General features: G+C 40.5%; 1 protein-coding gene across 1 annotated transcript in view; it reads right to left on the bottom strand.

The window, feature by feature from the left end:
• Window positions 1-306: 306 nt before the first annotated feature.
• The window catches only part of LOC119741350 (poly [ADP-ribose] polymerase tankyrase-like), a 37447-nt gene continuing 12814 nt past the window's right edge, over window positions 307-24939 (bottom strand). The window contains exons 19-44 of the mRNA XM_038217100.1: window positions 24369-24538; window positions 23883-23950; window positions 23069-23181; window positions 21507-21732; window positions 20774-20969; window positions 20281-20357; window positions 19593-19872; window positions 19171-19323; window positions 17743-17860; window positions 17406-17520; window positions 16197-16464; window positions 15927-16038; window positions 15734-15814; window positions 15210-15472; window positions 14497-14678; window positions 13496-13601; window positions 12359-12528; window positions 8525-8675; window positions 8200-8321; window positions 5999-6059; window positions 5158-5335; window positions 4629-4736; window positions 3595-3794; window positions 2826-2918; window positions 2220-2304; window positions 307-595 (exon numbers count right to left, since the gene is read on the bottom strand). Of these exons, the coding sequence (XP_038073028.1) occupies window positions 468-595; window positions 2220-2304; window positions 2826-2918; window positions 3595-3794; window positions 4629-4736; window positions 5158-5335; window positions 5999-6059; window positions 8200-8321; window positions 8525-8675; window positions 12359-12528; window positions 13496-13601; window positions 14497-14678; window positions 15210-15472; window positions 15734-15814; window positions 15927-16038; window positions 16197-16464; window positions 17406-17520; window positions 17743-17860; window positions 19171-19323; window positions 19593-19872; window positions 20281-20357; window positions 20774-20969; window positions 21507-21732; window positions 23069-23181; window positions 23883-23950; window positions 24369-24538 (3824 nt within the window). The 3' untranslated portion in view covers window positions 307-467. The remainder of the gene's footprint in view (window positions 596-2219; window positions 2305-2825; window positions 2919-3594; window positions 3795-4628; window positions 4737-5157; window positions 5336-5998; window positions 6060-8199; window positions 8322-8524; window positions 8676-12358; window positions 12529-13495; window positions 13602-14496; window positions 14679-15209; window positions 15473-15733; window positions 15815-15926; window positions 16039-16196; window positions 16465-17405; window positions 17521-17742; window positions 17861-19170; window positions 19324-19592; window positions 19873-20280; window positions 20358-20773; window positions 20970-21506; window positions 21733-23068; window positions 23182-23882; window positions 23951-24368; window positions 24539-24939) is intronic.

Raw genomic sequence — 24939 nt, 5'->3', positions numbered from 1 at the left:
GAACTTTAAATATTTTTTTTTCACGAAGTAGTACGCTTCAATTGTATTATATTACAGCACTAGGTGAGTTTTTAAGTCAAGGAAAGTGTTTAATACTTCGTGAAATCGTTTTTGCTCGCATTTGAGCAGATTGCGCGCCATGCAAAACAATGGTAAATGGAACTTGAGTGTTACTTCGTAAAAACAAAAATTGTCACTTTCGCGCAAAAGTTGACATGGATAATTAGCGTAATTATAAAAGTAAAACTCTTGAAGCTTTGAAACTTCGAGCAATGGCAGTCCTTGATGAATAATGTTTAACAATATAAAAAACTGAAAACTGAAAAAAAATCTTTTAACACGTGGAGTGTTACTTCGTGGTGTCGGTGACAATTTGTGAAAGAGGCAAATCACAAAGACAATTAAAATCCCATCTTCCATGAGTAAAATCAATACTGCGTTTTAATGTGAACTTCCACCGACTTCACTTAGACCACATGAACGAGGTAGCGGAGGCACACTTGTTCCTCTGTGTACGCCACATACTCATTGTAGTCGCTTTCAAAGCGCCAATGTTGCCCCTCTGTATAGAGTGTACCAAGAGGTAACGATACACCTGCCGAAAGAAGCAAAATGGAAGCAATCCAAATACACAGATACATATTCTCTCTTTTTTTAATTATAAGCTGAGGTTGAAAATAAATATGTTGACATTGCGCACTGAGGGGACTTTATCCCACAACCTTTACAGGGTGAGTCAATAGAGGGAAAGCCAAATGGCAGCCTATATTTTGCAGCGCGTTCAGGATCTATAGGATTTTAAACTCCCATTTAATAAGCAATATCACAGTAAAAGAATAATTCAAATCAATAATGTACTATTCAAGTTAAAGACTTTTAAAAACAAATACCGTTTCATAATAATTTTGTCCATGTCTCACAATAAAGGTAAGTGATATTTCAGCAAATCAATTTCCATTAAAAAAACACAATCTCATAACCATGACAACTAGCACGTTTCATAACCTTTTTTTTCAATAATTCCGCTTCCAATGTTGAAACAACACGATTTATATAATGTCACGAGTTTATGGTCTTGCCCTGCCTTCTTCCTGGCTACCCACAGACTTAAGGGATTTTTCTGATAGCGTTTTCATGATACGGCACGGTTTCAGTTTAGTGAAATATCACGTACCTTAAATGTGATCCGTGGACAGAATTTAAAAACTGCGACTGTGCATTCCATAACTCGAAAAGAACATGAGAAATATGAATGATTCTTGTATGTACTAAACTAGCTTGTTTATCGGGCTTTCACATCCTAGATCTGGTGTCGCTACACGCGACACTTTTTTATGCATTGCACTTTTATGCAGTGTACTTTTTTATGCAGTGCAGTCGTATAAAAGTGTTAAGTGTATTTCGCTAGTACACACGTTTGTTTAATGAATGTTTAGGAGTGCAAGGGAAAGAAAATTGTCACGAGGTGGCAAAGTTATATTTGCCGTAAAATGGAATTTCTGTGTTTGCGGTGCGGCTTGACTGTAGTTTGGATGAATTATTTAATGACACGCGATCGATGAACCACCAATTAGATGAGAATTTTTTTCAGTCGTTGTATAAAGTCATGTATACACGAGATATCGTCGTTGCGTCGCGTACCCGGTTCCGTTGTAATTTCTGTCCAGTACAGGGTGAGTAAAAAAAAACGGAACCGAAATGTCGGGACCATTGTTTTAGAGAAGCTCATCATGTAGAACTTTTAAAACGTGAAATATAAAAGCCCAATTCATAAGCTTTATTTTAGTACAAGAATCATTCAAATCACTTGTGTACTTTTCAAGTTACGGAGTTTTAAACACAACCACCGTTTTAAAGTTCTGTCCGCGGATCACAAAAAAGTGTGCGTTCTTTCAGCAAAACGAAAACAATTCACACATATCCCTTTGTGATTTGTTATCATTTTACTGAAGGAACACTGAGCTTTTTGGTGATCCGTGGACAGAACCTTAAAACGGTGGTTCTGTTTAAAATTCCGTAACTTGAGAAGTACATGAGTGATTTGAATTAATCTTGTACTAAAAGAAAGCTTATGAATTGGGTTTTTATACCCTATGATTTGAAAGTGCTACATGCAGAACTTCACTAAAACAATTGTCCCGACATTTGGGTTTCGGGTTTTTTTTACTCACCCTGTATTATTTCTTTTAGAAAGGACTAGGAAGTAGTTGAGAAACTACCTGAAGGGAGATACAGCTTACGCTTGCCGTTTGTCTTGGTTCGACCTTCGACGTATCTGCTGTTTCGACTGTCGCCAAGGGCAACCTGCAATACACGTGGATGTTAAATGATTTACAATTTCAATTCCTTTCAAAAGTCGTCCTTTTGTCGAATGGCTCTTCAGCCTAATCTCGCTCAGTTACAAACAAATGCAGAATTGTCTTTCCTTGTGGCGCAGAGGCAAGCCTACCTAATTATAACGGACGACAATCTCGGAATTTCGTGTTTATTTTCCCTTACTTTCCGACAATGTATAATGATAAGATTTCTTGAAATTTTACTGTTTGACTTGTACTTTTACTGTTTGAATGACTCTGTTCCTAACATTGTTAGGTCTTGGGGGTTCTTACATTACTGAAAAGTGATCTTCAATAAAAAAAAGTCTGATATTGCTTGCATAAATCAATGACTTAGTTCCTAACATTGTTAGGTCTTGGGGGGTTCTTACATTACTAAAAAGTCATCAGAACTGAAAATCTTCTGATATTGCTTGCAAATATCAAACTTAAAAGGGGAGGTACACTACAACCTTTGCAGTGTGAATATAAGACATCACCTAACCTTACCTCACACAACAGCATAAAGTGGGAAGGTTGTTGTTGTTCCCATTGCCTGCAATATGTAACACTCTTGGCAAACGCGTCCGATGTGTAGACACCCTTCAAGTGAATCACATAATTGATTGTTTTTTACTATTTAAGGTTAAAAGGCGCATACGATGTCATTTATTTTAATGCAATCCTTGAAAATGCACCTTCATATTCCATTTAGCCGCTTACCTAAGTTTAAATTATCATTTCGCAATCTTCAAGGGTACTTTGGGGCCTCTTTGGTTTCTATGCTAACGTGAACTTCCATTTTCATGAGCAAAAGTGTGATGCCATATAAGGCAGAAAAATCGATGTCACAATTATTTCAGCACCGAAACGTTACTAGTTTTTTTTTTAACTGAATGGCATCTTCCTGAAATAACGTCACACCAACAGCGCCCTCCCTTGTCAGGAGAATTGTGGAAAGTTGTAAATATTTTAAGAAGAGCACATTTTACAAAAGCCAATCTAAAAAGGCTGTCAAATAGTTTCTGAACATTCAAGCTGGAGAGTAGAAAGTTGCATAAAAATGTACTTTAGTATACATTCATGTCATGGTCACTTTATAATCAGCGCGCACACTGATCAACAGTAATCATGTTGTCTTCTGGTACTGTGAGTCTACCGCCATCTTGTCAATATTACAAACGGAACTCGTCACATGCCAATAGCAAGAGCAGTTCTAGTCATTATAACCAGAACCCATCCACGAAATGTTAATACATGTAGTGATATTATTACACACCTCTCCAAAGCTTTTCCCCGATCGCTGGGCCTCTGCAGGGTTAATCTGCAAACCTTTCTTCAGGATGCTAAGTAGGTTGAGAACGCTGCTTCCATGCCATAGCAGTTTGTGATTGTCCAAGTCACATGCTTTCAGTAGCTCCTCTTCCCCGTCACGTGACAGTCGATAGATAGCCTTCACTTTTGGAGGATTGCCGTCACCTGCGAAAAAAAAGTTTACATGTAGTTACAGTTTACTTGTTTCGGATATTATTGTACAGCCAATGTTTTATCCTTGACGAATATTTCGATTTTGTAGATGGATACCTCACAGAAGGCTTGACACAAATCTAATACATTACAGACTTTATTTTTCCATGTAAACCCTGTAAATCTTTATTTTATAGTGTAGACAGCATGGTTCATTATCATAATTACAGTAGGTCTTGTTGATCTGTGTCCTAACACATGTATTTCGCAACAGTTTTTTGATTACTAAATATCATATGTTCACTGCCTTTTTGAAAGCAGAATACGTCCACGGAAGAACAGGCTCTTTTGAATGGGATATGTCCAACAGCGGAACATTTGTAGCACCACAGTGATCTGGGTACGTAAAATCAGACAAGGCACTAATGCGCACAAAACATTCATGTGATGAACCCATGGGCGGTGCCAGGATGGGGCAAGGGGGCGCTTGCCCCCCCCCCGAAAGCAAAAAAATGTAGGAAAAAAAGGAAAAAATGGGGTGCGAAGTTTGCTGATAATGTAATGAACCTTTAACGACATAGGCGTCCGCAGGGGTGTCAATGGGGGTGGGGTAGTCAAATGTTCCCCCGCCCAGTATCGACAAAATGATAAATTAAGAATACGCTATAGAGAAAGTACAATATTTTTTTGGGGGGGGAGAAAATAATTTGCTTTGCCCCCACCCCCTCTAAAAAAAAATCCCGGCGACGCCCATGGATGAACCTACCTAAAACAGGTAATTAAGTTTGCGAAGAATGGGTTTTTTCCTTTGTGTGGTTGATACTCCCATCAAGTTAAGTAACTCACTTGACTGGTGGATATACTGCAGTATATGCTGTGTCTCTTCGTCATCTTTATCCATGAGTTTTATTTTGCAGTCCAAGAAGCGGTAAATGTAGTCCAGAGGATTTATCTCTGAAACAGACAAGGAATTTAAGTGACGTGTGATCGCTTTGATTCACAACAGATTCCAGAAGTGACGCCACGAACTTTCTAACTAAATCGGGCAGTTTAATTATATTAACCCCTTCTGTCATCATTAAAGTAAAAAAGGTAAAAAAAAAAACAACAACAAAAAAAAACACTTGTTATGGCCCCGACAAGTTACAATCACCAATACACGAGCAGGGATCATTCCACTGGAGCTGTTATTCCTTAAAAGATTATATCTGTTTAGCAAAATATAGGCCGAGATATGTTATATCCGCTGTTGCACAGTGTTAAGTGGTAAGCTCTTTTTCTGGAGTGCCCCTCTAGGTTACCCGAGACAGTCACTTATTTTCGAAACCGATCATCGAGAGATCAAGGGTAGGTTTGAAAAAAATATAAAACAAACCTTGTTTTCTGTATGTCGCCCCCAAGAGGATTCTGTTGGCCATTTCTAGTTCCAACAGACTGGAGAGTTTCTTTTTGTGATCCTCAACGTCGGCAGTGAACCAGATGGGCTCCATGACGTCATGGGCAAAGTTCTCGTGAGGAATTATATAGAAGTATTCGTTGCTCAGTTCACACAGCTGTATGGCAATAATCGTACCACAAAAAAATCCACATTATTTTGGATGAACAATTTTTTTAGCTATAGACCATGATCATGTAGAGGCCATCTTGATTTTTTCCCATTCAAATCAACGTAACCCAAAGCGAGGCTGGGTTCCTTTTTGGACACAAACTATTATCATTCAGTACTGCTATTGGATACGGGAAACATGACTTAAATGGTGGCAGCATGATAAAGGTCTATTAAAACGCTTTTGTCATGATGTACAAACCCCTCCCCATAAAGCTGGCCTTCGCGAAACCGAAACTTGTTACAATTTGAAATAATTAAATAGGAGAGTATGATGATACCACAGTCATAAAACCTCATGACAGTTTCGTTGGTACAGCGATGCCTGCAATATGAAGGTCAAGGTTGAATCCTTGGGGTAACCAAAAGGATATTCTTTCAATAGTGTATAACGACCAGTTTCTGTCAATTTTTTTTTTTTTTTATCGACAGTAAATCTAGAATAAATCTACCATAAAAATGTTTTAAAATATATATTCTAAATATGTAATAACCTCTTGTAATTTTGTTGAAACTGATACAGAAAGAAATTGTTTCCCTTTTTTCTCGGTTAATTAAGTATCACAAACCATCACAAGTGTATCAAAATGACCATTGATTTGAAACTCACTTTCTCCAAAGACGCCTGGAAGCCATCTGGCTCGATTTTCTCACCCTCTTTGATCGCCTCACTGTGTACGGATACCCAAACAGTGGTAAGTGCAGTGTGTGGAGTATGCAATTATGTGTAACAGTTCAAACGGCCCTTACCATAAACATTATAAACACCATTACACGGTGAGTCTAAAAGATGTGATACACCGTACCCTCTGGAGACGTGTGTACAATAGGAAACAAAAGATTGTATACGTCTCCATAGGGCAATTTCTATAGATGAATACGTCTCCACAAGGTTTTCAGGAATATATATGTGGATTTTACTCAAAACTTGGAATTTCCAAGCTATGTTGATGTGTCGCAAATAGAAGAGTTTTAGAAAAAGGATATTAAGTCCAAATTTCAGCCAAGGAAATTAATTCTGGTTAAAATAAGAGCATTTTTAAACTACACTTTCAAACTCGCAAACTTTAGTACACGAGAACAAAGGAATGTCTCCACAAGGATACAAATTCCAGTTTTTTCGAAAGGGACCGTTTAAGACAAATATTTAAATGCGGCCTGTTCCATTCAGTGAAAATAACATAGAAATAAAGTAAAGGTTAATAATATTTTTTTTTCGCACAAATTAATGGCACAATGTTCAGAGTTAATAAGGTAAAACTAAATATTTTAAATCAAATTAGGTTTTGCCCTTCACCGACGTATATAAACACCGTATACTCCGTGTGTTACCTTATGAATAAATGCGGTACGATTATAAATAATTAATGCGGTACCCGCTGCTATGTACATCAGATTCGTAAGACATTCGTAAGAGTTGTAAGACATCTGCACAAGAAAGCAGGAGGTCGTGGGCAGGCGCGGTTCTAGAACCAATATGTTTGGGGGGCTAGCAGGGTGGATCGAGAATTTTTTTCAGGGAGGCGTGCTGAAATGTAGACCGATTATTTTCTACAGACACTTAGGCCTCCGAAAATCAATAGGTGGGGGGCCTCATGCCATATTTTCAATGGGGAGCGCCAATAAAATCCTAAAATCATTCACACTATATTAACTACAAATGCACCCTTGTCACGACTATTTCTTTAGGGAGAGACCGTTCGCATGTACATCACCATCCTTCTTTTGCTAATGCAGAACCGCGCCTGGTCGTGGGTTCGAGTTCCACCGGAGAGATTTTTTCCCAATTTTCACTCGGGAGGTAACACACCGAGTATACAGTGTTTATATACGTCGGTGAAGGGCAAAACCTAATTTGATTTACATCACCCCGATGCAAAATTCCATCTTATGAATATATATTTTTGTAAAAAGACCAAGATAATTACAAAGGAACAAATCAATCGACACACACTTGAATATTCGGTGGATGATGGAACATCGGCTGGTAACTGTGACAATTACACTTAATGTTTTCAATCTAATCATAAGTCATAATCTACGTTAATAGAAATACCGCTTGTTTCATCATTTACACACAATGCTGAGTAACCTTTCAATACAGTGGACCTCAAGGACGTTTGTGCCTTCACGAAATAATGAATAAAAATTTGCAAATGCAAAAACAGCAACAAAAAGCACCATCACCATTTCAGAAACCTCGTTTTCAGAAGAAAACGGTTTCAGACCTTGACTCAAACTATTTATTTTGTAGTTAAATGCTTGTGTGTAGTAATCTGTTGTTCTTAGAAAGCTGAATAGCCTCAATGCACTTACCATTCCGTAGACTGCTGTAAAAATGGGTTATTTTAGTACAACAGGAATAAAGTCTGATAGCATCGATCAATTTCAGTCCGAAGTAATGTTTCGTTTAATACATGCTTCATTGGTGTAGCAATTTTTATTTTTTTTACTCACCCTGTATAGACCTTTTGCATAAAGGTGGAGTCAGGGGGCAATGGTTTAGTATCATTGAACCGGCATGAGCTAACGTCTTGTCCAAATTGTGCCTAAATAACATGTTAATTAAACAAGCAACCACTTAATATTTGTATGACGCCGATTGATTGTTCCAGCGTTCCCTCCATTATTGTTCTAATTTCAATGACTAAAAGTCGAGAATTTTTTTACCGGCGCATCGCAAGCAAAATTCTCTTTTAATGACACTAATTTTTTTTTCACAGTTGAGAAACCAGTCTCCTTTGTACCTTCCCCATGAAGCTGGTTTGGTGCCACTGTTATACTGCAATGCTGAGGATTCTAAGTATTTACCTGAGTTTGTCCAAGATGTCAATGGCTTTTTGCAGCACGTCTCTCGACAGGTGGCTGAAATTCATGATGGAAGCGTCTACCCCTGTTTCCCCAAGAGCCATTCTCAGAGCCTGAGGCTTCGTCTGAAGAGGAGGGTCAGAATAAATAATTAAACATCAATATCATATCAAGTTCATAAAACAATCTGTCATAATTATAGCGATCGTCAATAAGCATTGTCATCATTGTCATCACTGCTGATGATATGATTCGTATTATCATGATTTGTAACACACCCATCCTTGACATTCGACTCATGCATTCTATCACAGTTTTTAGCGCTCACCATCTTAAGCAAAAGATGCTGTACATCTTGGGATAGTTTGGATGGCACTGGTGACTCCAAATCAAACTCGAATTCCTTGATTGCTTCGTTCCTTTTCGCCCTCCATGGGTCTACTTCAACCAGCATGTACTTCTTGGGCTTCTTCTGAAAGCTGTTACAGTGCGGAAAAAAAATTGAGATTAGTTGTCAAAGTGCACGTGTAATGAAGTAAAGCAATAACATCACAGCTATACTTCAAAAGCCTAATTTAAAATACATTCCTGAAAACATAGATGCTAATTCGTACGTCCCTATGTTTTTATCATGCAGGCCTATATGTTTCAGTTAAACTTAAAACGCGAACTTTGACCCGTATTCTAAATCCACATTTTCTCAGTCCTTTTCCGGGTCAAAAATGACATTGTTTTGGGTCAAAATGACCTAGATAAATCCCACTTTGCTTTATACCAACAGCAGTCATTTTTGAACCGGAACAAGACGGAACGATTTTGGATTCAGATTCCAGGTTAAACTGATCCAGTTTAAACTGATCCAGAGCGCATGACTGCAATAGATTCCACAAAACTCACATTTGCTTGACCTCCAAGGTTTTGCCCTAATATTGATATTTTCTATCGATGACATTCATAGTGTTTTTAAAGCACTGTCGCTTGAATTTACTATAGGTCACCATTTGTTTGTTCGGTTGTTTGTCTGTTTTTTGGTTTGTTTGTTGGGGTGTTTGTTTGGGGTGTTTGCTGGGGTGTTTGTTTGTTTGTATTGTGGCGGGAATATCTGTGACCCGATCCGTAGTCCCTTTACCCAGACAACCTAGCTTAGGATCAGTACCCCAGCAGCCGGGAATGCAGGCCCGTTTGGATGGAAATATACCGCCCTATACGCGTAGCAGCACTCACCCACGCCCCTCAACCTCAAAGATGGACAAGGACAGACAATTAAGTACACAACAGTCAATGACCTCAATTACTGATTGATTTATTTACATAGAATCATGTCATATGATGGACCTCTCGTTAAATTATAATGTTAGCCTCTAATAAGTGATTGTCTCTGAGCCTCTCAATTATCTCTGTAGGGGTAGCCTCGCATTAGCCGCTACGGTAAGGCAGTGCTGGGCAGCACGGCAATGCCTGGCTGGGGATAGCCTCTGAATCCCGGGTAAGAACCGTACGCCTCCAGCGTTCCTGTGCGCCTCCACTCTCCCGCCCTCGACCGTTTCCAGTCGCAATCCTTCCTCGAGGCGGCGGGTAGATGAGCGCGCCCTTCCGGCTCCGTCACGTTACAATCGGCAGATCGCTGTGTGTCGCTCCGCCTCCAGTAGCCTCCGCGGACTCCGTGCCTCCTTATGCCAGCCCGACTTCACCGCACCACCCAGCACACGCCCGTCAGCGCGCGCGAGCTAATTTGCCTACCGTCTCTTCCCCGCAGATGATCTCGGCGTACGCTCGGTCTACTGAGCTGTGTATACCTGAGCTGAGTCTACAGATGACGTCTCGCAACTGCCCCGGGGCCTTATATAGGGCCCACAGCCGCGAGCGCGCCCTCTCTAGACTACGCTGCTATAGTAATTTGCGCCACAGTATGTTTTACTATGTTTGTAGGGGAACTGGGTTGTTTGTTGCTCAGTTGGGGGTGTTTGTTTGTTTTCACTATTATTTACTATTTTATATTTATTTATTTATTCTAAAGTAGCCCATTTTTTGGCTTCTTCTTTTTCTCGAGTCATCACACCACTCCCGCCCAGTGTTGAGTACAGGATCTCGCTCGGGGGTTGAACTTCTCTAGGTCCTCGTGGGTGCAGGGTTCTGGCAGGTGAGGGCAGACCAGCAGGTGGTCCATGGACTGTTCAGCCCCACAGTCACACGCGATTTCAACATCCTCATTATATCCCCATTTCTGCATCAGGGCTTTGCACACGTCCGGTCCCTGTCCTCAGACGGTTAAGACACGACCAGGTGGGCCATTTCTCACTTGAGCCTGCTGTTAGGGATTCCTTGGGGCTGAAGGAGAGCTTGTGTGGGCTTGTCTGGAGGTGATCAGACCAGAGGGTTAGTCGGCGGTTACAGGCACTACCATCAAGTGGATCAACAGAGTGAAGGAAGCTGTGCCTTGATTTCAGTCTCTTTTTGGCTGGTTTGTGCTCGAAGAGAGGGTGGAAGGGGTCATTCTCCTGCTTACGCTTCTCCATCTGTGATGCGACTGCCCGTCAGATATATGGGGGTGCAATTCCACACAACAGGTACAGATCGTCTACTCTTGTCGGTTTTAGGATCGGCCCTTAGATGGTTGGCAGCGTAGTACGGAGTAAGATCTGCAAGTGCATCACTGAGAGTCTTTTCCACCTCTTCGAACGAGTGCTTCTGAGTGGCTATGCACAGGTCATCGGCGTACAGGAAGCCTCTGGTGTTGGGGTGTACTGGCTGGTCATTGGTGTAGATGTTGACTAGCAGAGGGGCAAGGACGCTTCCTTGCGGGAGGCCGTTCTTCTGTCTGCGCCATCTGCTACGGTTGCCGTTTAGATCCACAAAGAAACGCCTGTTTGATAGCATATTCTGGATCAATTCTGTCAGCCTCACGTCCCCTGTCATCTCAAAGACCTTGCTGGTGAGGATTCTGTGGTTCACTGTTTTGTATGCCGCAGAGAGATCAACAAAGGCGGCTCCAGTGATCAGGTCTTCCTCGTACCCATCTTCGATGAATTGCGTGAGGTTCAGAAGTTGGCTCGTGCAGGACTTTCCTGGTCTGAAGCCTGCCTGCTGGGGGATAAGGTACTCGTCCACGAATGGGGGCGATCCGGTTGAGTACGAGTCTTTCAAACAGCTTGTAAGTGTGGCATAAGAGCGAAATGGGCCTGTAGCTCTTAGGGCTGGCTGGGTCTTTGCTAGGTTTGAGTAGAGCAATAGTTCTGGCTTTCCTCCATGCCTTAGGGATGTTGTTGGTACTCATACAGTCATTGTACATGTCAAGCAGCCACTCAAGCGCAGCAGGTCCAAGCTGTTTTATCTGCTCGCAGAGGATGTCGTCAAGCCCGGCTGCTTTGTTGCTCTTCATGGCTTTAATAGCACTGCATAGGTCACTCATGCAGAAAGGTCTTGTGAAATCTGAAGTGTCAGCAGTCTTTGGGAGCTTGGCTCTTCTGGGATAGTGGTCTGGGTTGCCCTGGCTGTTCACAAGGAGTTGGTGGGCTACCTGGTCGGCAGTAACTTGCGGCCTAGGTTGAGTCTTTGTGAGATCATTTCCAAGAACCCGCACTGTTTTCCACGCTTTCCTGCTGTTATGAGTCATATCTGTGGACTGGATAAACTCTTGCCATCTCCTCCGTCTGCTTTCTGTAATGGCTTTGGTCAGATTCTCACCACATTCAAGAGTATCAGCACTGAAAGGGTCAACCTGAAAGTTTTTTTCGTAGTCATTGACAGCTTTGGAGTCATCTGTCAGACCTGGGGTGTAGCTGGTGCTTGTACTAGAACAAATTATTTTATTATGTTTACTCATTTACAGTATACACAGCAATTTCAAACACAATGCATTGTTTTGTTTTATTCATAGTTTTATTCATTTAAGGACTTGTTATATTGTTTTATTTCTTTAAAGTTTTACGTAGTTATAATTTATTAACATTGTTTTTAATGTGTCATATCTAATCAGTTGGAGAGCCCCTCGACAGCCGGAAACCATGTTTCTTTTGGGTAATCCAGCGGGAGCTGGTTGAATATTATATTGTGTATGTTTTGTCTCAAATGTTCATGTGTATTTCTGAGTATTTAATGTTATTGTTTGTTGTAACAAATGTATCCCGAAAAATGAAATAAATGAAATGAAATGAATTCTTACTTTTTGACATTTGCCCAGTCATTTCCACTCTTTGCCTTGAATATCTTCTTGAATTCGACGATGGCTTCTTCCTTAGTGCCGAACGGTGTCTTTTGGAATTTGCCATCATCGCCAATACGGCCCCAACGGGTGAACAACACAATCATGTCCTTACCCAACTGATGGATCAACTAAGAAATGATTGTGAATGGAAATGGTAAAAGAAAGAATAAATTGAGATGCAGCTTGCAAAATACAGGTGTTTTATGCTTCCAAATATTATCGGGAAAACACCCAAAAAAGGCAAAAGTCAAAAATTGAGGACACATCAGGAGTTATTCCGAGGGAAACCAGCGGCTTTTAACAACCATATCTGGCTTCCTACAGGACCATTTTCTCTACGCAGTTACTTCCCAACGCCGTGTACTGTCAACAAGCACTCTCCAAAATGCCGTTTGAAGGTTTACGTTTAAGTCAGTGGTCAAAATTTTGGTAGTTAAACAAACAGCAACACGGACCATAGATGGAGAATTTTTTGGGCTTTTATTTTAGTCCTAGAAAACGAGAACAAACACGTATAGTTTTGAGACTTTTCTGTTTAACGTTTTGAAAATCATGGCAAACTCAAATCTCCACCACCAAAACTGCCATAACTCTCTAATATAAATTCAAAATCACTCTTATTTCAGACTGAAAAACCATGAAAAAGAATCACATCAGTCGAAGCTCGAGTGAAAATTCGATCTTTTCCATTAAATGAAACTCACTCTAAAAACGACTTGTGCTTATAATTTCAGTCGTTGAGAGTGACTTTCCACTCAAGTAGAATGAAGTTTCAATCTTTCCAAGGCCTTCTTTAGAGAAACAGTTTTCGCTTATTTCTTTGCAAATAAGAGAAAACAAAGACCTGTTTTGCATTATTTATTTATACACAAAATAATTCTAATAGAACATTACCCTGTTTCAAGTGGAACTTTTATTTTCAACCACAAAAATTATAGCATTTTAACTCTTGTTATACTTTAGGGGAAATGGCGAAATATGGTGGGCAATATTTGTTTAATCAAAGTAATGAAATAGTCTATGAACACACATATGGGATATTGGATAAGGAAAATATTATTATGAACTATTTAGCAACCGGATAAATTGTCTTACCTGCATTTTGTAGAAGTTGTTCAAGCCTTCTGTACCGTACTGCACTTCAACTTTTGTCATGATTAAGTCATAACCGATACCTTGCTCCTCGTCCATAAGTACAACCCTAAAATCCGAAAGATAACTTTAAGGTCTGCTCCAGAATGTTTTCTTAACAATAATTATTTGAATTTGAAAAAAAACCGGATTAATATTGTAATACCCGAAAAGGACCTATCAATAAAAATAATAATTGATAAATTTTTATTGGGCAAGTTCCATAAAAATAAAAAAAGATGATCAAATGCGCATCACAATAATTATCCCTGTTCATCAGGCTGCAGCAGCTCGAGATCCACGCAATATGGTCTCTACCTTCGTAAGTTCGTACCCATTTATACTTATATAAAGTACCTTTGTATATAAAGTACCTTGCCCAAGCCATGATTCGAACCATGTACCTTGGCACACGAGCCGAACACCGTAACCATTGGACCACATACAGCACCACGCGCAACTTATTACAAATACCTTGTTCAACGCGAACAAGGATATCATGTTACCACATACCCTGTGAAATGTTTCCACCTGAAACGCGTATGGAAACAATCCATGCCTTACCAAAGAAATGCTGTTACTCGCCCCCACCCCTCCAAACAAAAATGCATCTTTGTCTTTTCATTTACGGTAACCTCTGAGCTAAACCTTCCACGGGATAGTTGTCATACACCTTAGATATTGAGAATTGTTTTGTGCTTCAAACGAAAATTAATCAAATGATTATGTGCACCAGTACCTTGAACGTGTTCCCGTTTGCACGATATAACTAGGAACAAACGTACTTTAGTTTAACCACAGCCCTTTAGAAATCACATTTATAGCCTTTGTTTTACTGTTTGCTTCGATACCAGACACTGGAATGCAACATAGTAAAAATTGAGAAAAGACTTGCACCTTTAATCACATGTTGAGGCCATTTGTTTAAAATTGGGGTTTCCTGTTAGAAGTCGTACGTAACTCACCCTGAATCAGCCATATCTGAGTGTGTATCAACAACGGGTTTCATGTCATCTGCTTGTCTTGTCTTGCTACGCTCTTCTTCCAGAACTTCAACCATAGCCTTGGCGTCATTGTCAACATCGGGTTTAGGGAAGTGAAAGTCAATACCATCCAACCACTCAGAGTTTACAAGCTTAGGAACAACCTGTTCAATATTTTAAAAAAATGACATAACAGGTTTGTCAAGACCTGTAAAACATAAATCTTTCTTATCGACGCATCATGGGAACAAATGTTCACATTAATGTTGGTACGTCAAAGAATTATTTACGAGTACTTGGAAAACACTATACGGGCTCCGTGTACAAGTACTTCTTCAACGGCCGCTAAAGGAGGGTTGGGGTTACCTAGACTGGTTCCCGGTCCATCCACTGCGTATTTCGAATGATCCAAAGTTATTGGGGGCGGTAATTAGTCTGGGAGACTAGCTTTGTGTACATTCAGGATAATGTCGTACACGCGGTGTACCGTCCAAGAGCTCTCAAAAGTGGTAAAAACGCACCCTCTTTGTTAGCGCACGGAGCCCATAGTCCTACGCAATATGGAGTTAAATAACCGTCTTTTACTTCCCAATATAAAAGGTAGATTATGGAATTCGTGGGGACTGACTTTTGTTAAATTGATTTCAAGTTCCGTGGAAAAAAAGGTCTGGAAGTCTTTTCTTTTACGCACACACCTGTTTCTGTGGATCAACCCCTGTCAGTTTCTGTAGAGCAGCGGCCATCTTTTGTGAACCAGTCTCCATCGAGTAGTCCAGCGGCGTCTTGCCTTGATGATCTCGCTCAGACAACTTGGCACCAACTCGTGCTAACAACTTTAACATCTCTACGTTCTCGTAGGTGCCATAATCACAGGTCTTCATCAGGTAGTGAACTGCAGTCCGGCCCTGCGAGTCAACAGCGTCTAAGTTGATGCTGCTGGTCTTTTCACACTTCGGAACTGTAAAAACACAAAGGATGCCACCAATATAAATGATGATATACTAAAAAGAAAAATAGTTGCATTTTAAACACCACGGCATAAATGAACGCTTGGTTATCATGCAAGCCTCTGTACTAATGACGTCACACTTTGTTTACGTGTGTGCATTCCTACTGTGCTCAGTGGACCGTAGGGCCCCCACTGGCTCCATAGCAAAGTGCACCTGTAAACAAAGTCTGACGTCATTGGTACAGTGGCTTATTGAAACTTGGTACTTACACTGACTGAGGTTTGGACTGCTGTCCGCTTCGTAGCCTTCATCAACAGCATATGTAGCTTCGCGGGAATAGGAGCCAGACTCTGTCAAGATAATTGAATTAATCCAATAAAGTGCTTTGCATTAAATATTTCTAACACTGAGCAATCAAGAAATTGCAATTAAAGCGTGCATTATAAATCCAATTTTGCCTACTTTTCAGCTTCCAGATATTTGTTATCCATGGTGACACCTGCTTCACAGAGCGACTTGTCAGGGGTTCCGCATAGTTCTTATCCACAAGAACACTCACAACGGCAATTTCATTCTGAGAAAACAAAGTTTGGAGATTACGATATATCTTCTGCAGTTCAAATGCATAACTTAGTGCGAAAAAAGCGATTACGCGAGCGCATCCTGACACATCATTGGTTAATAGTACTAAATACTGTTATCTTAAATAACTGTTTTCAGGTATGATTATACCTGCAAGACAGCATGCATGAGTGGTGTGACCCCATTCCTATCTGTCGCATTGGGATTGGCACCATTCTTCACCAGCAGTTGACAACCAGCAAAGTTATTCATGAGAATCATGAGGATCAGCGGTGTTACGTCAATCGTCTTCTCGTCTGGTAGATTGTGGTACCAATCCTGCAGGGATTCTGAGCGTGTTAGTCGCTTTCTAATGAGCAGGCTAACGTTGGGGAAGGCTGTGCACACATCAAAGCTTCCGTTATGTTGTCGTATCAGTCTGGAATGCGAATGAAAAAAGTCGTTAAACAAGACACTTTAATCCCCACCCCTAACCCCCCCCCCCCCGGATCCACGTCTCCACCCACGACAACCACCAATCCATCCCCACAATAAGACGTTTCTCAGCTAATCATATCCACGAGGATCCGTTTCCGTGGGATGACAAAGAAATAAAAACATCATCTGTCTACACTTTAACTGAATTTGCTATTTACACTACAAATTAACTAAAATTTAAAACTTTGCATGGGTGGTAGTGTAAACTAGTGAAGGTTTGCGGTAGCGCCACGAGTTTCACAACCAACCGGTTCTTTTCAGAACCACACACCTTCTCAAAAGAGATTTCTACATGGGGTGTTACCGCAAATCTTCACATTACGAGCTTGTTGATATACCGGTATCTTGTTGCAATAGGAGGAATTTAAGGTAAAAATTTATATTTGCTAAATAACTAAATGACTGACTGACTGATTCACTGACTGTCACTTGTGACAGTCAGTGATCATGCACAGCAGAAGACCCGACATAGAAAGCGCCCCCTGATTAATCAAAATCTAGAGGTCAAGATGCGGTTGTCTTGCATAATTAATCAGCGAATCTGTTCAAAAATTATAGATAGACTACAGGAACAGCTGATTTTTAGACTGATACATTATAGGTTGTAAGATTGGATGCACTTTCAGCTTATTGGTAATCTCATTAGATGGGTGTGTTTAAGTAACTCTTCTTTTTGGGGGGTTGAGGTATGTATTAAACCATCAGCACGGAAGCTATGTCTTGACACCTCTGATCTGAAGAAACCTTGCACCTGATGAAATAATTCATTCCACTGGTAAGCTCAAAACAATTGACCGAGTTTGAGACACGAAACCCTAGTATTACTACTGTTTCTTTTGCATGTGATGATCCACCAGGTTATTAACAACGAGTTCTACCTACTCAATAATGTCTTTGGTACTGTTGTACGACAAGCTCCAGAACAGCGAGGCCACTGGTACCCTGCCTCTGTGGTCAGCACACGTGATACAACTCTTGAATCCGATTGGATCTTTCTCTACGGAATGAATAGCAAACAATCAATTAATGTTCAAGTCTGAAAGCTTACAGAAAAGCGAATAGAACATTTTGTTTCGTTGGTCCTTCTCCCAAGACTTACTGCAGCTCGTGGATTTAGGAAAATTAACAGATACTTTAGCAGTAATGGTGTTAGGTCGAATTGAAATCACCTTATACACAATTTGATTTTTGGTTAATGACAGCTACCTAAGTGTCTTACCCGCGAAGACACTGCAAACCACGACGTTCATGTTGACTGCAGCATAGTGCAATGGCGTGCACCCCTTGTAGTCTGTTACGAATAGTTTGACGCCATTGTGGAGTAGGGTTGTGGCAATCTGGACTCAACAGCAACAAATGTACATGTTTTAAAATCTCTTGTTGTGCTCTTAGACTTAGGGGTCAGGGAACGAACCTTGCTGCTGTTTATATGTTTGTGCTATTATACATATCAGCTTCACTTTTCATAAGGAAAAACATTCAAGGCACTAACAGGGTGTGCAAGAAAACAGTTGTTTCGTGACAAGAACATTGGGGATCACTGACTTGCCTGAAGAGTCACTTTCCGGTTAGAAATGAAAACGTGAAATAGATGGAAAGGACTAAAAGTAGGTCTGTTGATTCGGCCGGTAGGTCAACAACAACAATAAATATATTTATAAAGCGCTATAAAAAAATCTCAAAGCGCTGTACAAGAGAGGACTATGATGTTATGAATAAGAAGCATTGAAGACGTTTCTTTAAAATGGTGAGATAAAGGGCGTCCCTCATGTTGATGAGAATAGTGTTCGATGGTTTGGGGACAGCTTTTAAGAAAAATTAATCCCCGAGGGATTTTATACCTGTAGGAATACAGGGTGAGTCAAAAAAGAACGAAACCCTACAGTCGGGACCATTGTTTTAGAGAAATTCTGCATGTAGCACTTTCAAAATGTAGGATATGAAAGCCCAATTCATAAGCTTTTTTTAGTACAAGAATCATTCAAATCACTCATGTACTTTTCAAGTTACGGAGTGATAAACACAACCGCCGTTTTAAGGTTCTATCCACGGGTCACAAAAAAAGTTTCAGTGTTCTTTCAGCAAAACGAAAACAACTCACATAAGGATGTATGTGAATTGTTTTCGTTTTGCTGAAAGAACTCACACCTTTTTTTGTGATCCGTGCACAGAACTTTAAAACGGTGGCTGTGTTTAAAACTACGAACTTGGAAAGAACATAAATGATTTGAATGATTGTTGTACTAAAAGAAAGCTTATGAATTGGTTTTTCATATCGTAGATTTTGAAAGTGCTGCATGCAGAACTTCACTAAACCAATGGTCCCGACATTTGGGTTTCGTTTTTTTTTACTCACCCTGTAGATAGAATAAGTTATCATTGGAAGATCTTAGTCCCGCCCTGTCACGTTGTCACACAAGTAAGGAGGAGAAATACCATGTAGGCACTTGTAAATCATCAAAAAACTTAGAATGATATACGCTGCTGGATCGGTTATCAGTGAAGATTTGTTATGAGAGAAGTAGCGTCCATGCTGTATTTGACGGAGAAGATGAGCCGAGCAGCACGGTTAAGTCAAGACTGAGTTAATTCCACGTTCGGTAAAATGTTCAAGTAGGCCTAATGGGGGATTTATTTTCTCACTGACCTGCCGCTGACGGTGGCTTTCTTTCACTGAATGGATAGCCAGAAGATGCAGAAGGTTCTGACCCTTGTCGTTCGTTGTCTGTAGAGTGAGCGGATTACGCATTTTACGAATCAGTTCATTAGCCAGTTGGAACTTCTGTTGTGCCAGAACAGCCTAAAAAAAAACATGCAGCTGAAGAAGAATGATCCCCAATCGAACAAAATACGAGCCAAACGGTTGTTCAAATTGGATGACTGCATATCACTGTTTTCATTGATGACAATATGAAAACACCCGTAATAGTTTTAAACAGGGGGTCATGTATTACCTATTGACAGAGCATCAAGGTTTTCCACCATGAAAGAGAGCATTCTTGAGAATCATACATACAAACCCCTTTTGAAGCCAACATTTATCGTGAGAAATAAACTACGAAGCATTACCCCGATGGCATCTGCGTAGGAGATGGCACATTTGGCGATGCGATCCATCATAACATACACAGCTCCCTGCCATTCCTCATACACCACCGCCTGGAAGATTGAGGTCTGTGCCCGCGGATCGGGGGCGTCAGGGGTTTCTAGAGTCTCCCATTTCCAGTACTGGGGTTCATCTGTTGATTGGGCAGGCTCCAAACGCTTATCTTCGGCACTGCTTTCCAAACCAACCAGCTTCACTTCCCGATTGATGTTGGCGCCTCGTTGGATCAACCATATCACAACGCTGGAGACACGAAGGACAGGCGAAGAAAGCGAAGAAGATCAAAATCACGGGTAATTTTTCGTTGTTGCTCAAAAGAACATGGCATAATTTGCTGACGAAAAGATAATCAAATTTTGCACGGGTACAATAAGAAAACAGACAAGTAAAATGTTCCTTACCCTTCTCAATCCTGGATGTCTTTTTAAATGCTCTTTTTTAAGCGAAGCAGAATAATCGAGTTCGTTGCTTGACAAAGGGATTTGTGTTATTGTTGCATATAATACGCTAAGACTGTATATAAAAGAACTCAGACAACGGGTCTGATTACATTCGCGGTTTAATATTTCTTTTTCAGCAGTTTAATGCACCTCCAGATCTAACAATAATTTAAACCAGAAATAAATGCAAAGGATGTCTACTACCACTTACCTTCCTTGTCTGTTAAGAATGGCCCAGGATAGCGGGGTGTGTCCATCCTGATCCACTACATCAATATCATCAACCATCTATACAATTTTATAAGAAGAGAAAAACACCCGCAGAACCGTGTTAGAAGAAGACCTTTTAGAAAACAGAATACAAATAATTAAAACGGGAATGGAAATCACCTTTGCACAAAAGAGTTTTTCTATGCCTCTTTTGATGAGTACATTAAATGAAGAAGTAATTCTCAGTGAGTTTCACGTTAGGACTGCAGAGCCTAGTATTTTGCTGACTAATGTTCAATACACCCTGTTCACATAATTATTTCCATCTCTGTCGCTGTTTGATGTAAACTTTGAATTGTTATAATGGAAATGTTTTACGATGTGACTTCTCTTTTCAGATGATGCCATCGCAGTATGATTTAGCAGCAAAATTGGGATTTAATTGAAATGAATTTACATCATGCATCTGGTGTATTTGAAACAGCTCAACTCACCTCAGCGATGTGCATAGCCGAGATCATGGCACCTCTATAGGCGGCATAATGCATCGGTGTGCGGCCATACTTGTCCTTAACATTTAGTTTTTTACCATCCATAGCGGAATCAAGCAATGACAAGGTCTCAATGGGATCCAGATGAGACTCGTTGTTAAACTGACCACCACGGAGCGGGCTATTCTCACCAAATGGGCTGCAGGTAAAAAAAAAAGTCATTTTATATAGGTCTAGCTTCATCCATCAGACCCGAAAAGGGGGGTGAAAGAGCTGCTCACATATTCGAATGAAATTGCTTTTTTTTTATGTAATATTAAGACCTTACAATTTTGAGGGCATTATCAGAACAGTATTGACTAAGGCGTTTCGTCTGAGTCTTCGGCTCTGCCTGATTTTTTTAGTCCCCGACACTGCAGATTCCAGCTAAGTTTTAGTCGATTTTTTTCCAATAGGGGCATCATCCTATCTGATTATAAAGCCACGTGTGAGTCTTTTTGTCATTTGTTCCGTGCATTATAGGCCCAACAAAATGGTTTTAAAGTTTGAGATGAAGCTGAGGACTTTTTGCACACCTCCTAATGATTTACTGATATATTTGATGATAAAAAAGATACACCTTGAAACGTTTGGGGACAAACTAAATCGTTCGGAACACTTTGCATTTTCCGGTTTTTTTTAACGCAAATACAATATTTAAAATCGAGGTATCGAAGGTATGCTGCAAATAACATACTTGTATTTGTAAATTGCGTAATGGACCGGCAACCTGCCGAAGTTATCCACAGCAAAGACATCCAACTTGTGGTCCAGAAGGAACTCCAGAAACTCCGTGGTCACGTGTGATTCAATCGCGTTGACTGCGTTGTGCAAGACCGTCCTGTTCTCATCGTCAACGGCGGACAGAGAAGCTCCGGCCGCAACTAGCTCTTTGGCTGTACGGAGCTTGGCGTCAAGATTCTCTGTATAATAATAAGCCATTATTGGACTTGGTGCGAGGACGGCGAAACCATATGTTATGTAAGACACCTCAACCAACCAGGGCCTGAAAAAGTATGGGGAGACCCCAGGCCCCAGGATTGAGGGAGAGGCCATACACAACACAATACACTTTCCTCACTAATTGGGCTCAAACCTTTGTGTTGATGAACCACAAATTCATCCAGTACATAATTGGTGTTTTTAGTCATTATGACTTGTTATGTCAAGAAATGGAAGGTCCGAAAATTCACAAAGGTGGTGTCTGTAAAATTTACCAAAACATCAGCCTGAGGGATGGTTTTGTCTGACGAGGCGAACTTGAGTCTAAAAATGTCCCAGTTGAACTGAGTTGTGTTCAAGTTGACAAAGTGGGCAGAACCTAGGGGGAGGGGAACAGCATTTCAAAGGAGTCACCAAGGGCGGATCTGCACGAAATGCTCGCAAAATGACATCCAAAGGTCCGACAGGCCATCGGCTGATTAAAGCATTTGGGGTGTGATTGGGGGTTTGGGAGGAGCTGGAACTCAATTAACTCCATGAGGGCGCTCTATAGCCCGGGAAAGCGCATAGAAGCTGCCCATTGTTGGGCCTGATATCGACCTTAGATATTTTTTCTTCCAAATGTTTTTCATTAAATATCAGTAGTGGATGCTTGCTTCTGCCAAAAAAAAGTTGTTGGGAGGGAAAACAAAATTTGGGGTATATAAAAGGGATTACACCAGTAAATAGTCCCAAAAAATGTGTCCGGCGATCGAGAGCTCTTGAATACAAGTTATACAATTTACTCTACATTAGAGAGTCCGAGTCCACTTTTTGTGTTTATGTGAATACATATATCACTAAACAGCGCCCACTGTAGTCAGGTGTTGTCCAGCCCCCACCAACCCCACTTTTTTCCCTCTGATCTGCTGGTCCCCATTCCCCCCCCCCCCCATGTTGCCAAGAAATCGCCGCCTTTGGAATAGTTTCAAACTTATTCCTGAACTAAAGTCCATTCTTTTTGTCTGCAATACGACTCAGGTGAAACTTAGGTATTATTCGCCGAATATTAGCGACGTTAACAACAACCGATTACATGCTCACGTGTTTTGGTTTTCATTCGGTGGGGTATCGGTCTTACCTCCATGCCTCATCGCAGAGTTGGATTCAGGTAACTCAGTGTAAGTATTCGGCTGAGTATAAATAAATTATCATATAGCTAGTAGCTAGAAAATGAATGTAAACCGTGAGCGCCAAAAGAATTTGACTGCCATATATATGATTTCAACACAGTTAGTCTAGAATAGAGATTGACAGTAAGGCGAAGATTTAACTCACTGATATAGGCAGGGATGTAATGCATGATGCCTGGTTGTTTGTTCTTGAACAACGAGCCATGGATGTTTGCCCCTTTAGCGATGAGATCTGGAATGATATCTGGTAGTTCATTGCTGTTGGTAAAACAATAATACTGGTGAGAATAGATTCTGTACTCCGTAGAGATATTATTATGAAAATACAATGGAGCACCACTGCTACTAGACCTGATGTGTTCAAGCGGAGCGTGCAAGACGGCAGTGGTTTTGTATTATTCGATGAGCGTTAGTTAGCCTGAATTTGGTGCAATTCTTACTAAACTGAAATCTAATACAAACACCCTGTGGGGTACCTCCTTAAAGCGAAGCTAGCATTTGCGAAATTTGTGTAAATCGAAAATGCCCAGGCGTAAATGCATTTAAAACCAATGGAGGCTTGCGCTTCAATATGACTTTCACTAGTAACTATTTATAAACAACGGGTAAAATAGTTAAATTTGGGTCATTGGTCAATTGACCTATCGCGGTAGAATCGCGTTAGAAGCGCTTCAACGCAGCTTGTGAAATATTGTCCAATAATTACATGATATGCAAATGGACGCAGAACGACAGCTTGCCAGAAAGAATTATCTCACAGGGAGTTTAGTCCCCTTACTATCTTTCATCCAAGTGTGTTTTTCAACAATAATTACGTCAGTTACTTTTTGGATAGCTGCAAATGATATACTCTACCTTTAATATCCCCTCAGCATTGGAGCTAATGTTGCACCCTCAAAGCGTCTTATTATTGTTGTCATATTATTTGTATAATATAATGTGATGTGCTTAAGACCTACCAAATAGCCCGCAAGAGGGCAAAATGTTGAAACTCGTCCGAAGCATTCGGGTCTGCTCCCTCCGACAACTGCAAACGGAGTGATGGACAATTTCGATGTTGAGTCGTGCAGGCCAATAAACACATAGATCTATCGTTTATTTAAAAATCAACTGGAAACATTAGGCTAAATCTCAGCTAGTAATTCGGGGGAAAATATAAATGTATAATGAACTTCTTCAATTCGAGTACAATGGTTAATGATTTCAATTCAAATTGACTAACCTGCCTTTTGGCCGTAGTTGTTCTACAAAACAACAACATTTTGTAGAATAAAAATCGAGTCTCTTGGGCATGTATTTTGAAATTTATGTCACTCGTCTGACTTTACCATAAAAAACTGTGCAAGTTTCTAGTTACGTTTTAGTATTATAAAGTTGTTTCGAAAAATGGAACCATTCATCTTCAAGGGGATGCTGAAATTACAGACCAGTGTGAAATTACATACCAGTGTGTGAACATTTTGGGTTTGTTTTGCGTCTATGGCCATTATCAGCGGTGTTTTGCCATCAGCATTTAATACATCCAGTGCGGGTTTCATTCCAATGATCTTGGACCAGATATCACTCGGCGCTTTAGTAGCAAGGAAGTGAAGAGCACAGGAGCCCGCGAAATCATCTGAGAGAAGTTTGAAACTATGACAACCTATCACATTGTATGTACTCTTAAAGGTATCAGATTATACCCTGGATCAGGGTCATAGTTGACCTGACTATCTCTCAGGTCAAAATGAGATTTTTGTGCGTGTAAATAAAAGGACATTTTTCGGGGTCAAATGGCCCGGGAAAACGACTCAGAGAACTGTCATCCTGATCCGGAAAAGAGTCAGGTCAAGGCTGACCCGGATTTTTGGTAGAAACGGACGTAGGACTTTTAAAAGTGTGAACACAAGAAAAATCGTCACATACTGATGAATATACCCAGGCTGAGTTTGCTGGGTTGCGGGACCCATAGGTTTACCGCATTTCGGTGACCACAAAGTGCCACGAATGAAACGAGAAATATTTTTCTCGGGCGAT

The sequence above is a fragment of the Patiria miniata genome, unplaced genomic scaffold (assembly GCF_015706575.1).
Source record: "Patiria miniata isolate m_02_andy unplaced genomic scaffold, ASM1570657v1 HiC_scaffold_5, whole genome shotgun sequence".
NCBI classification, from domain to species: Eukaryota; Metazoa; Echinodermata; class Asteroidea; order Valvatida; family Asterinidae; genus Patiria; species Patiria miniata.
The sequence above is the reverse complement of the archived record's forward strand: the minus strand, read 5'-3'. Positions and strand labels throughout refer to the sequence as shown.